Source organism: Phytophthora ramorum, assembly GCF_020800215.1.
Source record: "Phytophthora ramorum isolate Pr-102 chromosome Unknown Phyram_PR-102_s0016, whole genome shotgun sequence".
Lineage (NCBI taxonomy): Eukaryota > Oomycota > Peronosporomycetes > Peronosporales > Peronosporaceae > Phytophthora > Phytophthora ramorum.
Window position 1 is genome coordinate 741,431 of NW_027150662.1, and position 14,993 is coordinate 756,423.

The following is a 14,993-nucleotide window of genomic DNA, read 5'->3' on the forward strand; positions in this document are numbered from 1 at the left end:
GTGAACCGGCGAGAAAATACTGCGGCTAATTGACTTCGTTGATCACTGCAGCTTCGTGTGAAGGCGGGATTTACGGGGCGAAAGTGCTCCCTGTGCCACGGATAAGTTGCCGTCTGGAAGACTGTTGTGGCGGTGAGTGCCGCGCTTTGTGGGGATGATCGGATCAGGTCGAGCTTTCGCTGGAACCTCTGTAGAGATTGCTGGTCGTACAGCTTCCTCGCATCCCAGAGGCAAACTCATCACGGACTGCTGCACCTTCAATAGGTTGGTCATGGTGTCCTGGAACTTCATATCGCTTGCACTAGCGTGGGTAGAACTCGCCCCACCGTGGGAGCTCAACGCTCGACTACTAGCAGTCGACGGCGCAACGGGCTTGTTCGTTGTCGTGCTAGTATCGGCGATTGAAGCACGATGAGGTAGCGCCGCTTTGGCGTAAATGAAGCAGTCGCTAGTCGTCACACCAGTAAGAATGCCATCCAACGTGTCCGAGCTGATACCGGGCTCTGCGCCTTGTGAAGAAGGCGTGGTCGCCGTGTTCCCTCCTGACCGTGGAGACGCTACAGACGGCCTTCGAGGGGCTACGGACGTAGCAGACAGAGTCGGTGATTTTCCAGTCACGCTACCCACGACATAACCTACAGACTTCAGGAATTGCTGCAACCGTTTCTGAGTGCTATCGCTCAGCTCCTGTAGCTCCAGTCGCAGCACTTGCATCTTTGCAGAAAGCTGCGAGTGTGCAGAGCGCAACCCTGCCAACGAGTCATCGACAGCCCGACGTGTAGCTTCAAGCTGTAAATGGTGCGCGGTTTCGTTACTCTCCACCCGGCGATGAAGTGTCTGCAGCTCTTGCTCATGTGAGAACTGTGTCGTGGTCACGGGGCCCAGAGATTTCTCAAGTGCTGTAATTCTAGCAGGGTGGGCTGCAGTCTGCTGCTGCACTTGGCGCAATTTTGCGGTCAAGGCGCGAACTTGTGCGCCACTCTCTGCTTGAGCCTTTTCCAGAGCCTGAACGGACTGCGCCAATTGATCACAAGCTCGCTGTTTATCATCCAGACGCTCCTTCAGCTCATTGTATAGCGTGTCTTGCTTGCTTAGTTGTGCACTTGCCTCACATTGCATGTATGCCATCTGCGTCGTGCACCGCTGAAAGAGCTCGTGCTGTGTTTTGGCCACGTCACGCCGCATCAACTCGATATCGGTCACAACAGCAAGTCGCGCCATGGCCGTGAACGAGCTGTCGCCAGCTTTCCTGCCATCTTCAATTGGAACGGGACTGGTGGTGGCCCGTTGTTGGTGCTGGTAGATAGTTGAGCTCCACGCGCTAATGAGGTGCAGCTCCTCCACAATCCGAGCCAGATAGCATTGAACACTACGCGCAAGATCAGCACAGCTGCCACCCGCTTGACCTTCCAAATCGACAGCAGAAGACATTGAGCATACGTAGGATCGCTCGAGTCCGTCTTCATCATCACTTAGATGCACGACTGCTCCTTCTTTCTGATATTGCTTATTGCCGCCGAGAGGTTCATAGAGACCACTAACATCTATCAAAGCAGCCATTTTCACGGATTCGGCGGCGCGGCTTCAACCTTGAATGGCGACCGGAACAATTGCTGCCTGCCATCTTGAACTCCTTGGACACACGAAAATAGATAGCTGTAGTTTCCTACCGCATGAATAACTGTGTATCCACTCCAAAACTCTCGAAATGCAACAATGGCGCAGTTCGTAGAGGTTGTGTCACTCATAGGGAAGAGAATTGTAAGACGTACAGAGCAGGCTGCTTGAACTCGACCCTCGCACCTCACAAACAGAACTAGAACGTCATTGCCAACGACTTAAATCGCGAGATGCAGGGATTCCGTGACGAACGTGTCTCGGCGCTGCTGTGTGAGCTTCAGTTGTCCCACTTGGTCTCTCAACGCTGCGTTCTCCTGACTAACGCGCAGCAGCTCGTTGCGGTACAGCACGTTCTTCCTCTCTGCGAGAAAGCGGCACTTCTGTTCTCGAGCGAGGGTCTCCTCCATCTCACGGAGCTTCCCTTCTATCGCCTGCATTGCCGTCGCATCCGTCGACTTTGACGCTGAACTCGCCGGAGCTGGCGATGCAACAGCAGCAGCACTTGCACTCAGCCGCTGGAACATTGTCCAGCCCTTTGGCCGCCCCTTCTCCTCTACGTTTGCATCCTGCTCTTGCTCCTTCTGATTGTGCGGCGTCTCCTCTGGAGCTTCCACATGCATCTCCGGCGACGCCTCCACGGTCTTGTGCGGTTGGCGCTGAAAAACCAACGTTACGGGGCCTCTGGGCACCTGTCGAAGCTGCTCCACAATCTGCGGGAAGCGCAGGTTGGACACGTCGCTGTCGTTCACTGAGAGCAGCACATCTCCAGGGGCAATGGCCCCACTGGCCTCTCCAGGAGCTAATGCCCCCGATGGGAGACGGTAGAACGGAACCCGCGTGTCCACAATGGCGTGGGTGGCATCCGCTGCCGCTGCAAAGTAAATGCCCAGGCCATACGCGCCCTTAACGAGCTCCACGGAGTAGCAAGACGCTTCGGTCGACTGCATGTCAATTTGGATCTTTGGATATTTTTCAGTGCGACGCTTCGACGACCAGACGACAGATGAGATGGCTACACGAAATGAGTCATCGATCTATTCAACATGCAATGGCGCTGACGACACTCTTCCAGCGCGGGGGCTCGACGCTGGCCTTGGCGCCACTGCTGGAGTACGTGCCCAGGTCCTTGACCCAGAGGGCGAACTCCTCTAAATTGTTGCGCAGCCTCGCCTCTTGTGTCGGGTCTTGGCTCGTCATGTAGTCGATGTAGAAAATGTAATCCCTGCAGGATAGTAAAAACAATAAGCATAATAAAACAAGCCAGGATGAACCAAGACGGCTGGCAGCGTACCAGTGAGTCGTCTGCGCAGTGAAGAGACTTCCGGCAGTAGCAGCTGGGCGACTCTCGATCTTGACAATCATCACGTTGCGTAGTGCGAAGGCCGACACGATCTTGAAAAGAGCTTGCGGCTCGTTAGGCACAGCCACCACGATGCTGGACTTGGTCGTTGTGCTGATACTAGTGGTGCCGGGTGTAGCACCCAGCGGCAGCGGAGACGCATCCAGCCGTCCGAGGATCATGTAGCGCGTCTCACTATTGAGCTCGTCTCCGACGCCGCATTCCAACACAACCAGCCCATGCGCGTGAGCGGCCTGTTCGCTAGCGATTGCAGCTACGTGCCGTTTCTCCTCGTGCTTCACCGTCTGACAGGCTCCAGCACTGTCCCACGCAGCATTGCGCTCAATAATGGAGCCCGTCTTCCGCTCCATGGCGCAGATGTAGCTCTCGCAATGGTCCAGCACCGCCGGATGCGACGAAAGCTGCTTAATCTCGCCAATGGCCACTCCGGGTAGTGCACAGAGACACAGCTCCTGCACACACGCCACCTCGCCCACGATCTTCAAGTGGGCCGCCACCAGTCGATCCAAATTGCCGTGAAACGTACCTGAGATGGAGTTCTCCACGGGCAGCACGGCGAACGCCAGCTCCTTCCTTTCCAGAGCCCCGACCACGTCCGACACCTGCGAGAAGCCGACAGTCATAAAATCGTTGGGCGTCAGCGCCTTGGCGGCCCGCAGCTCCTCGAAGGCGCTTCGAGCTGCCACGTCCGAGAACGCGCCTTCCTTGCCCTGGAACCCGACCAGCATGTAGCTGTCCTCCTGGATCTCCTGCTGCAGCGTCCCCACCTCTGTTTTAAGCTTCTTCATCTCATTATTAGGGGTAGTTATTGCTTCTGCGCTCCGCTTGCCACTTGCTATTAGGAGCGAGGACGGAGGACGCCCCGCGCCTGGCAGCCGTTTGGCCGACGGGTCCATCGCCATCAGCTCCGGCTCCTTGTCGCGCCACGCGCGCACACAATTGCGGTCCACATTGAACTGGCGCGCCGCAGCCCGCAGAGATGACGCCTTAGCGACGGCCACCACCTTGAGCTTCTCCTCCACCGTGAAGCTGCGCTTCTTGTCGCCCTTGGCGTCGGCGTCCGACATGACCTTGATGGGCAACACTGAAAGTGATGTGCGATACATTAGTTATGTATGAATGGCTACATAACTGTAGCCATTACAAATGTCAAATGTAGCCATCCGCAAATAGACAAGTTGAAGTGGTTCTCGCCTATCAATAGGTGCTAAGCTGCTGGTAGTGCCCTCCATAGTCGAGAGAGAAGCTCGGAGCGATGGCAGTGGAGCCGCTTCCGCCGACATCGGCGCGGGGGTCGGACCAGCAGCAGCAGCAACGGCGACTGCAGCAGTTTATGGATCGGGGGCGAGGGCCCTTGCCCCAGCGACGTCCGGACAGAGTCACGAACGATGTGTCCGATATCCTGGGTACGCGGCCTCAGTTGAAGAACCACGTGTATGTCAACAAGCAGCACTTCTACGACGCGCACGATATCAAAGGATCCACGAGCATGGAGCTGCACCCGAAGAACTGGCGCGCCGGCAGTGAGGATCGCTTCAAGCAGCTACCGATTGAGGGCACCACTTCGCTGCCTGCAGGGTTTCGTACGGACCGAGTTGTAAATCCACTTGAGCCAAGCTACAAACTTCCTTCCTTCACGACGGCTCCGCCGGTAGGAAGCTGCTTCAAGTTGGTGCGCACTGCTTCGAGTTGCTAACAACTGACTGTCGTCTCCGCAGCTCGAGCCGAAGTTTCTGCGCGACAGCTACAACGTGTCCGACATCGAAGGCACCTCCATGAAAGTCCGCGATATCCAACATCCTCGAGACGGCTTAAAACTGGTACGGAAGAGTAAACTGCATTAGATACTACGAGTTCGAAGCTGACTGTAGAGTGTGCATGCAGGATGACATTGCAGGGGCCCAGGCCGGGTGGCTACCTCGCCACAAGCGAGGGCTAAGAGAGAATCCTCCGCGTGACACCCTCAATGTGCTTGACATCACCAACGTGGACTTCAAATCTAGTCGTGTGACGTGAGTGCTGCTTCGTCTTCGGTTTGCCTCGGACTCCACCTAACGCTGCTGTGGCTCTGTTGTCAGGAACGTGTTGAATCCTGTGTACACCGTCAACGGGATGACGTTCCAGGACGACCCACTCTCACGACCGCTAGTGCAGCATCCTAAGCGAGATAAGCCGAGCTACGCTCTGAAAACCGATGACATCGAGGGTGCAGGCTGCTCTGACCCCGCGACAGCAATTGTTGCGGGCATTGTCATGGTGAACCGACGCAACTTCCGAGATACCAACGTCATCTCCGACATTACAGGAGCCAAAGCAGACACATTGCAGCACAGTATCCGAAGTACACGGCGAGTTGACCCCAATGCTCCACAGTATTCGGCGCTAGATGGATCGCGCGTGGACTCGAGTGCAATATCCGCCGGTAGATCCATCGTGTTCGCAGACCTTGTGCATCAGCACGAGCTCCTTGAAGCTGCTCACAAAGGTGGCGATAGTGATGAGAAGCCGTACTTGGTAAGCGGCGTGGGCAATGTAGGGCTCGTGGGCTCTGCTAATAGAGATCGTGAAAAGAGACCGCCAGGGGCTAAGCGAGCATCGCTGAGTGGTAGCAATGACCCCCCACCAAAACCCGCGCCTGTGAAGGCGGCCAAGGTGAAGACGGATCTGATGCCAGCCATCACTACAGGGAAATCGGGAAGCAAGCACCCAAAGCCTTCATCGGTGCCGGGCGGAGTGAAAACGGGAAGGACGCATACCGATCGCAAGCAGGCACACGCTAGGCGAGAAGAAATTCAGCTTGTACGGGAGCTCAACTAAGATTCAGCAAATACATTGACCAGCATCGCGATTCTCCTTGGAAATGCTGTAATTCATACCCTGCAAAAGGGTGTGGCTGGGGACGAATGTAACATTTGTTCAGGATCCAACCTAAAACCTCTTTTCTTGTGTTGTCTAGGTCAAGTCGAACTCATCTTCGACAGGTGCAGGCTTGGACGCTGGCGCCTTAGGGGCGGGTGCTGCAGCCGCCTCAAACGAGTCCGAGTAGCCACCTGCGCCGGAGCTTGAAGACTCATCCGGAGTCATCGAAAACTCAAGCGAGTCAGAATCAGGCATGGCAAATGCCAGGTCATCAAACTCGTAATCCATGCGTACGCTAGCCCGCACTTGTGGTGGCGGAGACGGCGTCAGCGTAGGTGACAAACTGGAGGATGAAGCACCAACCTCCGGCGAAGCGGGCTGCTGAGGCTTGGAGGCAATATACTCGTGATGTGTGTGAGCAACCGGGGCTGAAGCTGAGGGCCTCTTTTTAGCCTTGGAAACGCTGGTTTCACCAAGTGCAGCAGCCAACGCCGCCTCGTAGTCACTATCACGCACATCCGAGTTCGATGTAGTCGCTACCTCGGATCCAACGTCATACTCGGACTCCAACGACGGCGCTGCAGCTGGGGCTCGCGACGACGGAGCAAACGGGTTTCGCTGGGCCGGGGCACGCGCTGAAGGCGCGAAGGGGTTCCGCTGTTTGGGCTGCTGGCCTCCTGCACTGGACGGGGTTGGTCGGTGCTGGCGCTGTGGGGGCGGCGGAGCGGCATCTCCAGCTCCATAGACCGACAGTTTGCGGCAAATACGTCCGATCTGGTTGTCCAGCGCCAGGAAGCCGGGCTTGCGCACCGTGGCCTGCAGTAGCTCTTCGTTGCCCATCTTGAAGGCCCGCACCAGGTCCTCGGCGAGTGCGCAGTCGTCCGACGACAAGAACGCGTCGTCCTGCAGACAGCGCGAGTACAGCGCGTCGGCCGCGGGCACGTCGCCCAGGGCGAGCAGCAGGATAACTTGGCTCAGCTGCGTCTTGTGCACGTTGTGCTGCTGGTCCATGGCCACGTACAGCGCCGCCATGCGGTCCAGCAGCTTCATTGCTTCACTGTATTTCCCGATCTTGACCAGGAAGCTCAGCGTCTTGCGGAACGTCTCCACGGCGAAGTGGGGCTTGTCCTGGGCCTCCAGCAGATCGCACGCCTTCCAGTACAGCGGCAGAACGTCGTCCGCGTTGGACCCATGGGTCTCGCAGGCCTGCGCGCCCTTCACCAGCGCGTCCGCGGCCTTACCGAGCTCGCCCATGTCCACGTAGCAGCCGCTGGCCGTCTCGTAGGCCTTGCGCGCCTCGGCCGTGCGCTGCTGGGCGCTGTGGGCGCCCGCGCGCTCCGCCTTGAGCTGCTGCAGCGCCGTCTTGGCCACATTCTCCCAGGCCTGCGCGGCACGGAAGGGCGACTGGTTGTGCTGCTGTGCGTCGGCGCACCGCGCGAAGGCCTGCTTGCTGGATTCGAAGTCACCCCCGAGGCGGAAGAGCTCGCCGGCCTTGTCCAGCAACGGCGCCGCCGTGAGGAAGTCGGGTGAGCCGCGGAAGAACGAGCGCTTGGCTAGCGCCTTGTCCGCGGCCTTGAGCTGCGCCGCCGCCTCCGCGCACTTGTGCTGTTGCAGCGACGACATGGGGAGGGACACGTACGCGTTCGAGTTGTAGCGCCGAAGAGGGTTGCGGGGGTACTGCAAGACCTCTGTACATGGAAGTAGTATCGTATACAGAGGGGGAACAGTAGTTGGTATTGTACGAAACCTGTAACAGACCTGTCGTAACCAAGCCAAGTTGAACACGGCTGCCGAACGCTGTAGCAAGAACAACGATGCCACGCTGACCATGGATCGCGGTCTCGCTTTCGATGGTGTGGGTAATGATGGTTTCGATTGCCAACCGCCTCATGACGAGAGAGCAGCGAAATGGCTCGTATGGTTTCCGGGTGATCGACAGCTGCTGCGCGCTTCGTGGTCGCCGGAGAGCTTCTAAGATAACAACGGCATCGTTTGCCGCTAACGAAGGTCCATGCAAAGAGGTTTGCACGCGTCTTGCGGCGTTTGCATGGGGGCGCGGCGAATAAATTGAAGTTTAATGCAGAGATAAGGTGCTCGATGAGCCTCTGCAGGAATCTTCGCGTTCTGATTGTAGCGTCTTTGGCGTTGAAAATTGTTTCACGCTGTGCATGGCAAACCGTCTCTTGCTGGTGATCCCAAACAATGAAGCCACGTGTTTGGGCGCCGATATCTGCGTCGTGGCGGGAATGAGCGCGGCTTGACCGAGATTTCCAAGACTCTGAGGCTGTGATTGATTGTGGACAAGTTCAAATTTCGCCAACGCATCCCCAGATTGAAGAGGAAGTCTCAACATGGGGGCACCAGAATGTTTAGACGAGCGCTTCAATGCAGATGTACTTTGAAGTATGTAGTCCTCGATGCCTTGCCTCGGGATCGTAGGGACCATAAAGCTTGCCGGTGCATCCGGAACGAGACAGTCGCAGGCCCATCACCTCGCCGCTGAAGCAGTAACGGACATCTAAACTCACCGATTACGGGTTTCGAGCCCGTCCTCCTCAGCGTTATCTAACGCACGTCACACGCTATGAGAGGCTCATGCCGCCTTCGCCTAAATGGCATCGCCGACGCCACCTTCGGAAAACGTACGCTACTAAGCAGTGGTCGACTAACCGGGGCACTGCCGACTGCAACTTGCAGTTTTCGCGGCGGGCTTTCCGCTTTAACGCCGCCAAAAAGAGCCTCTTGTCAGCCTCGCGCTCGCAATCCGGCGAAACGCACAGCCCAAGAGCAGTGCAACACCGTGTCAAGGGACCAGGGCGGTTGGGGGGGCAGTGCCACCTGAAAACCTCGTGTACGTATGGATTAGATGCGGGGGGTGTCGGTGTCATGCGTCCCAGCAGCTCCCCCTTCTCATGTCCTCGCACCGGAAGGTCTCTGCACGTCTTGGTATCCGTATACTTCAGGCATATCCAAACCAAGCGGGGCGAGCCTATTCGTTGGCCGTGCTGCGTGCTGGACAAGAGCGCAGCCACGGCAAGTGTCTCGGTTCCGATGCCCACCTTGGTGGGCATGCAGCGGACCTCCTGTAGCTCCAGCAGTTCACTTTGAAATTGGCTGCTGACGACGCAGTCCGCAAGTCCCCGCCAACCTCTCAGCAGCATCCGACCGCGACACCATGGCCAAACAGCCCTTCTTCACGTTCGAGGACGCTAAGTTCTCCTTCAGCCTCTTTTGCTGCATGTGCGGCGTCGGCACGCTGAGTATGCCGGCCAACTTCGCGCGTGCGGGCCCGATCCTCGGATTCTTCGCCACCGTGTTCATGGCACTCGCCAACATCTACGCATCCGTCGCAATGTCCAAGGTGCTTCTGCTCGCTCCCAACTCGGTCAACACCTTCAGCGACCTCGGAGAATGGTGCATGGGCAAGACTGGCCGCTGGCTGTGCGTCATCTCTCAGATGGGTTCCTGCCTGCTCATGCCGTGCGTCTTCCTTGTGCTCGGCGGCGGTGTACTCGACGGACTCTTTCCCGATGCTTGGAGCACTACGACCTGGATCATCCTCATGACCATCACAGTGCTGCCGCTGGCTTTGGTGCCGACCCTGAAGGAAGGTGCTGGTGCCGCTTTCGCCGGCTGCATGGGTACGCTGATTGCCGACTCTATCGGCATTGCAATCGTGGCCCACGGCATGAGTGACCATCCGTCCGTGCCGTCGCCCGAGTTCAGCCTGTCCCAGGTCGCCGGTGCGTTCGGCAGTCTAGCCATGGGCTTCGGTGCTGGCATTGTCCTTTCGGACGTGCAGCGTCAGCACAGTGACCCGAGCCGCATGCCTCGCGTCGTCACCGTCACGATGGTCTTCATCATGTGTCTGCTGCTGGTCCTCGGTTTCGTGCCGTACTTCTCGGTCGGATGCCAAGTTTCGGGCAACCTGCTGTACGTCATCTACCCGGACGCCACCACCGGCCTCACAACACTGGGCTTCGCACCCAAGTGGGGCACCGTCGTGCTGGCTTACATCGCCATGCAGATGCACGTGACCATCGCCTTCTCGGTGCTCATCAACCCAGCCTTCTACATCGCTGAGCGTATGGTGCTGGGCATGCACAAGAAGCAGTCCGAGGAGATCGAGAACGGCCTCGCCTACCGCGAATCCGGCACGCCTTTGCCTGACCTTGCGAAGACGAGCGAAGTCTCTCGCGTGAGCATGACGTCCAGCCGTCGCTCGAGGACGTCGGTTTTTCCTCTTACCGGCGAAATCAACAATGACCACGAGCTGGAGGCCGCCGAGTACCGTGGCGCCAACGCGATCAAGTACATCGTGCTTCGTCTCGCCATCATCGTGGTTCTGGTGATTCTGTCTATCATTTTCAAGGACCACTTCTCGGACTTCGTCGACTTTGTGGGCGCGTCGGCCATCACGGCCAACTGCATTGTCCTGCCAACGGTCTTCTACCTCATCAAGACGTGGGAGCACGTCCCCATGTACGAGAAGTTCGGCGCTGGCGTCGTGATCGTAGTGTGCACTGTTCTCGGTGTCTACTCGACGTACACCGCTGGCAAGCACCTGTTCTTCCCGTCAGACTCGGACACCCTCTTCCCGTACTGCGACGCCGAGTTCCAGGACACAGTGTACTACAACCAAACGGCCATGAGTGCCTAGATATGATTCACTATAACTGGCGATGAATTAGACAACAACATGCTGCGTTATCCACTACGGTACTTGCTTATCTGTGACGTGTGAGTGATTTGTACGCTACACGAAGGGAAACTCGCGGGTTCAGTACACCAATACTACATAAAGCCCGAAGAGGCAATCCACTTGAATGTTGTATGTCAAAGGTGACGGGTTTCGTGTACATTCGATGTGGCACAAACCACGGTACATGAACCCCGTTGGCTCAAACGCTGCAGTCATTGAGGCCAACGCATTCCCGGCAACACTAGGCATGAGCTACAACAACCGGCGAGGAGGATTCGGAGGCCGCAGTCGCGGGCGCGGCAATCGCGGCGGGCGGGGCGGCTATAGCGGCGGTGGACGCGGGGGATACGGAGGCGGCGTGGGCAACGAGGTGTGCAGGCGCTTCATGGATGGTGGCAAGTGCGAGTTCGAGCAGACGTCGGGCGGCCGGCCGTGCCGCTACCCACACTTTGTGCGCACCATCGGCGAGACGCGCGGTCACAGCGGAGCCATCAAGGATGTGGCCATGTGGCCCGACCGGGAGCAACTATTCACGTGCGCGGCGGACGCCAGCATCAAGCTCTGGAACTGCGCCACCTGGCAGGAGGTCACCACCATCAACGTGCAGGACGCGCTGCCTCCGTCTGCCAACGGCAATGGCAGCGGAGGCCGAGGAGGCAACAGAGATAAGACACCGCACACGGAGGGGGTCGTGGCCCTCGTGATCTGCGGGCCCTTCCTGTTCGCAGGCTTCGAAGGCCGCTTCCCACCCAACCCCAAGGTGTCGGTTGGAATGGTGCGAGGGTGGAACCTCGAGAATGCTCAGGCGCCGCCCTTCGAGTTCGCAGTGTCCGAGACGATGCCATTTGCTCACACGATGAACGTGCAGGCGCTGGCGGTGGCCACGGACCCCACGGGCAACGCCACGCTCTTCAGCGGCAGTGCAGACGGATGCATCCGTTACTGGCAATTGGACACAGCCAGCAATCAGTTCAAGTGCCGCGGAGTGATGGAAGGACATGTGCGCGGAGTCACGAGACTCAAGACTTTTGCGGTGGGCGGCGCGCCGATCCTCGCCTCGGCGAGTGTGGACTCGACGATCCGGCTCTGGGATTTGGCCACGTACCAGTGTGTTAAGGTGCTATCGGCCGAGGAAAATGGCCATACGGATGCCGTCATGGACCTGGAATTCTGGGTGAATGGGAACGAGACGTTCCTTATCAGTGGCGGCTTGGACTGCGAGATTATTGTGTGGGGCCTCACGCCGCCCTTCCAGCAGCTTTTCAAGGAGACGCAAGACTCGCAGGTCACCGCTCTATGCGGCACGCAAGACGCCGCACAGTCTCCCATTCTGCTAATTGGCATGGCGGTAAGTTCGTGTGTTTTGAAGTTTTTGCTGGAACTGTAAGCCTGATCTTGTAATTTTTGCTGCTGTGTCAGGATGGCACGATCTCAGTGAAGGAGTTGCCGACATTCGCGTATAAGACCACACTGGGTGCCAATGTCAACCATGGGCATCAGGATGCCGTACGACGTATCACTATAGGCCCAAGCAACACCTTCTTCTCCGCAGGCAACGACCGCAAGATGATTGCTTGGCAGATCACGGGCGACGTCGCCTCTATCCAGTCCAAGTAAACGATCGCTTCTTGATCCTATTTTACTCGAGCGCCACCAATGTACAGCTGAAACTACAAGAGAATAGGACCCGCTGGGTGCACTCGAAGCGCTAGACGACAGGAGAGGGCCGACGAGCGCGAGAGCCGAACTTCTGTTGGGGGTCACACAGAATCGCTGACCTCCACGGCAGAGAAATGGAGTTCTCCCTCGACAAGCCAAAGTAGGAGCAGCGGCAATAGCACTAAAACAACGGTGAACAGCTTGCGTTGAGGGCACTAGTCCACACGCTCTGCAAAGATAATCTACTGTAGTCTTTAAAGTAGGAAGATGGCACTACGATCGTGGCGACGAGATGAGAGAGCTGCACAGCCGCGATGCGTGACGGCCTTGCACTTGGTGCAGTAGATGCCATAGCCTCATAGCTGTCTGGGGGCATGTGACGAAAAGCAGTGAATCTGCCGCAGCGAATCCTCTAGACGGTATTGCTGTCTTGACTTTCGTGTTTTCGTGGTATGTTGGCGCCAGCAACTCCATGTGATGTTGGGCTCAATCGTGTCTTCTCGTCCTCGTGATCAGGCATCGTCAACAGGATCTGTTGTGCCACCAGGCTTCCCACAGACCGCTGCACCTGCTGGTGATCAACAATTCCTGTAATCGTAGTCTGTCCAGCAACGACAGCAGTATCCCCCGCAACGATGCCAAGTTCCTTGCGCACGCGTTGAAGCCACGTGGCAGCCTTTTGGTACGAGTGGTTAAGTCCGTAGGCTTCCTCAAAGCAAGACGCAGCTAGCTCCAACTGCTTCTTACTGTAATGACAAAGCCCCATGTTGTGACTTGTAACGTGGTGCTTGCCCATTTCTTGCGAGGAGAGGGTGTAGAACGCGAGTGCGCTGTCGTACTCGTGCAAACCGTAATAAAGGCGACCGATTTCAAACGCCACATCCTTCTCCTTGTCTAGAGCGTAGTAATTCTTCCAGACCAACGGGATTCCGTACATCACATCCTGCTTCAGTTTGGCAGCAGCAGTCGGTGACTGGTCCAGCAACACATCTCGGAATTTGTAAAACACGTCCGGATCCCACCCGCTTAGCTTCATCAGCGCTAAGACGGCCTTGAGCGACGGCGCTTTTGCATCCTCCTTTGTGGATTTTTGCATCACAAAAAAGTCGTTGGGTCCAAATGATACGATTTCATCCTCAAAAGCCGTCGAAAGGTTGGGGAACTGTACGCTGCGTTTCTCGCATGTCTTATCCAGTCTGTCGCCGTACAGTTCCGTCATTGTCGAGCTGGCTGCTTCACATTCACCAACAGCGTTGGCCGGTAGTACGAACGCGGACACCTTAAGGCTGGCCTCTTCCTGAGGGCTATGTAACGCGAATCCACCTCGGCTAGCAAAGTAGACGCCAATAGCGTGATAATTAACCATGACGGAGAAGCTACCATGCACGGCGATGTGCGGGTCGCTAACTCCCCGGAAGTGGTCTGGGTTGTTGTTTCCCTTATCACCTGACAGCGCGACGAGACCATTCTTGGACAGCGCCGCAAGGCGCTCGATGGCCGTCAGAGCACCGATGGGCACGAGAATCGTGGCGCCCGAAGACGCCGGATCAAAGTATTCATGGTACCATTTCAGGATGTTGTTGCAGTGAGGTTTTGCCTCTCCGTAGTACGTTTCGTCAATCTGCTCGTACTTGAAGTTATTGCTCAAGCGCTTGATGATCTCGGGGTCTAGTGGGTCAGGCTCCTCCGCACGCTTCGAGCCAACACTCACAAGACCCTCCTTCAAAACACCCTCGGAAACCTGGAACAGGTCGTGGTACAGCGTGTCGAATAGGTAATTTGCAATGAGACACAACGGATTGGCCAAGTCGCCCGGGCGGATGACCTGACCCGATGAATACAGACGCAACTCCGTGTCGGTGGTGGCGTCAAAGATGGCAAAGTCCACAATTCCGCGCTTGACGAACGGAGCGAGCGCTGGGTGCGTCTTCCAGAAGTTGAAGTTCTGCTCCGTGAAGTCCGTCATGATGTAGCGGATGTTGCTGAGCGGGAAGTCCAACACGCTCTGCACAGGCCAGAAACAAATAACCGTTAGCGTCTCTGTTGCTGCATTCGAGGCCGGTAGCATCCGAAGCTCACCTCCATTTGCGCGAGTGCCTTCAACAAGTAGAAGCTGAACTTGCCCGAGCCGGCGCCAAGCTCCACAATGTAAAACGGCTGCGAAGGATCAACGGGTGAGCCCGAGCGCGGCTTCATCGCGTCTCGGAAATACGCACGCAGCACGTTGCTATAGCGCTTGGCAATGAACGTGTTGGACGTGATGAAGTGCGGCACGATGCCCTGCGCCCAGGACTCGACGCCCTGGCGGTCGTAGAAGGACATCATGAGTTTCCAGAGGTGGCAGCGCGCGAAGGGTGTGAAATCCTCCAGCTGACAGCGCGGCGGCGTCTGCATTTCGAGCGCGCGCAGCTCGTCGCTCTTGCCGTTGGCTGCTGAGGGAGCGGGCGGCGGCGTCTCGCCGTCGCTGCTGTCGCTGGTTACGGGCGACTTGGACACGTGGGCGGCGCCAACGGTGGACGGATCGTCAGGGACGGTGAGTGTGCCTGGTCGCACGACATCCACGGGCAGCGGCATCGCGACGAGGGGAGGAGGTGCGCGGTCGGAGGCGAATTGCGGAATGCCGTAGCGTCCCTTGAACTAGACAAGCCGGGGGTTTCCAAAAACGGTTGAGCCTCCGATAATTGGTGAATGGAGCCTTGGAGAGGCTGTGAGAAAAGATAGATATGCGGTGATAATATTATGTATTGCATGTGATTTCAATACTGAGAGAGATGTGAAGCGTGATGGTGGCAG

General features: G+C 57.3%; 7 protein-coding genes across 7 annotated transcripts; 2 read left to right on the forward strand and 5 right to left on the reverse strand.

Annotated features, from left to right (window-relative positions):
* Positions 1–42: 42 nt before the first annotated feature.
* KRP23_12898 (uncharacterized protein) lies at positions 43–1,560 on the reverse strand (the record flags this gene model as incomplete). Its single annotated transcript, XM_067883543.1, has 1 exon — positions 43–1,560. One exon carries the CDS (start codon positions 1,558–1,560, stop codon positions 43–45), a length of 1,518 nt encoding a protein of 505 aa, XP_067738980.1.
* Positions 1,561–1,838: 278 nt separating this feature from the next.
* On the reverse strand, positions 1,839–2,567 carry KRP23_12899 (uncharacterized protein; the record flags this gene model as incomplete). Its single annotated transcript, XM_067883544.1, has 1 exon — positions 1,839–2,567. The coding sequence occupies one exon, from the start codon at positions 2,565–2,567 to the stop codon at positions 1,839–1,841; it is 729 nt and encodes a 242-aa protein (XP_067738981.1).
* A 91-nt stretch (positions 2,568–2,658) lies between these two features.
* Positions 2,659–4,047, reverse strand: KRP23_12900 (Arogenate dehydratase/prephenate dehydratase 1, chloroplastic; the record flags this gene model as incomplete). Its single annotated transcript, XM_067883545.1, has 2 exons — positions 2,659–2,842; positions 2,912–4,047. The coding sequence occupies 2 exons, from the start codon at positions 4,045–4,047 to the stop codon at positions 2,659–2,661; spliced, it is 1,320 nt and encodes a 439-aa protein (XP_067738982.1).
* Positions 4,048–4,235: 188 nt separating this feature from the next.
* Positions 4,236–5,797, forward strand: KRP23_12901 (uncharacterized protein; the record flags this gene model as incomplete). The annotated part of the gene is made up of 4 exons (XM_067883546.1): positions 4,236–4,631; positions 4,699–4,800; positions 4,865–4,992; positions 5,059–5,797. 4 exons carry the CDS (start codon positions 4,236–4,238, stop codon positions 5,795–5,797), a joined length of 1,365 nt encoding a protein of 454 aa, XP_067738983.1.
* Positions 5,798–5,932: 135 nt separating this feature from the next.
* KRP23_12902 (Gamma-soluble NSF attachment protein) lies at positions 5,933–7,730 on the reverse strand (the record flags this gene model as incomplete). The annotated part of the gene is made up of 2 exons (XM_067883547.1): positions 5,933–7,527; positions 7,598–7,730. 2 exons carry the CDS (start codon positions 7,728–7,730, stop codon positions 5,933–5,935), a joined length of 1,728 nt encoding a protein of 575 aa, XP_067738984.1.
* A 2,995-nt stretch (positions 7,731–10,725) lies between these two features.
* On the forward strand, positions 10,726–12,158 carry KRP23_12903 (Zinc finger CCCH domain-containing protein 17; the record flags this gene model as incomplete). The annotated part of the gene is made up of 2 exons (XM_067883548.1): positions 10,726–11,889; positions 11,961–12,158. The coding sequence occupies 2 exons, from the start codon at positions 10,726–10,728 to the stop codon at positions 12,156–12,158; spliced, it is 1,362 nt and encodes a 453-aa protein (XP_067738985.1).
* A 454-nt stretch (positions 12,159–12,612) lies between these two features.
* KRP23_12904 (uncharacterized protein) lies at positions 12,613–14,774 on the reverse strand (the record flags this gene model as incomplete). The annotated part of the gene is made up of 2 exons (XM_067883549.1): positions 12,613–14,205; positions 14,280–14,774. 2 exons carry the CDS (start codon positions 14,772–14,774, stop codon positions 12,613–12,615), a joined length of 2,088 nt encoding a protein of 695 aa, XP_067738986.1.
* Positions 14,775–14,993: the final 219 nt, after the last annotated feature.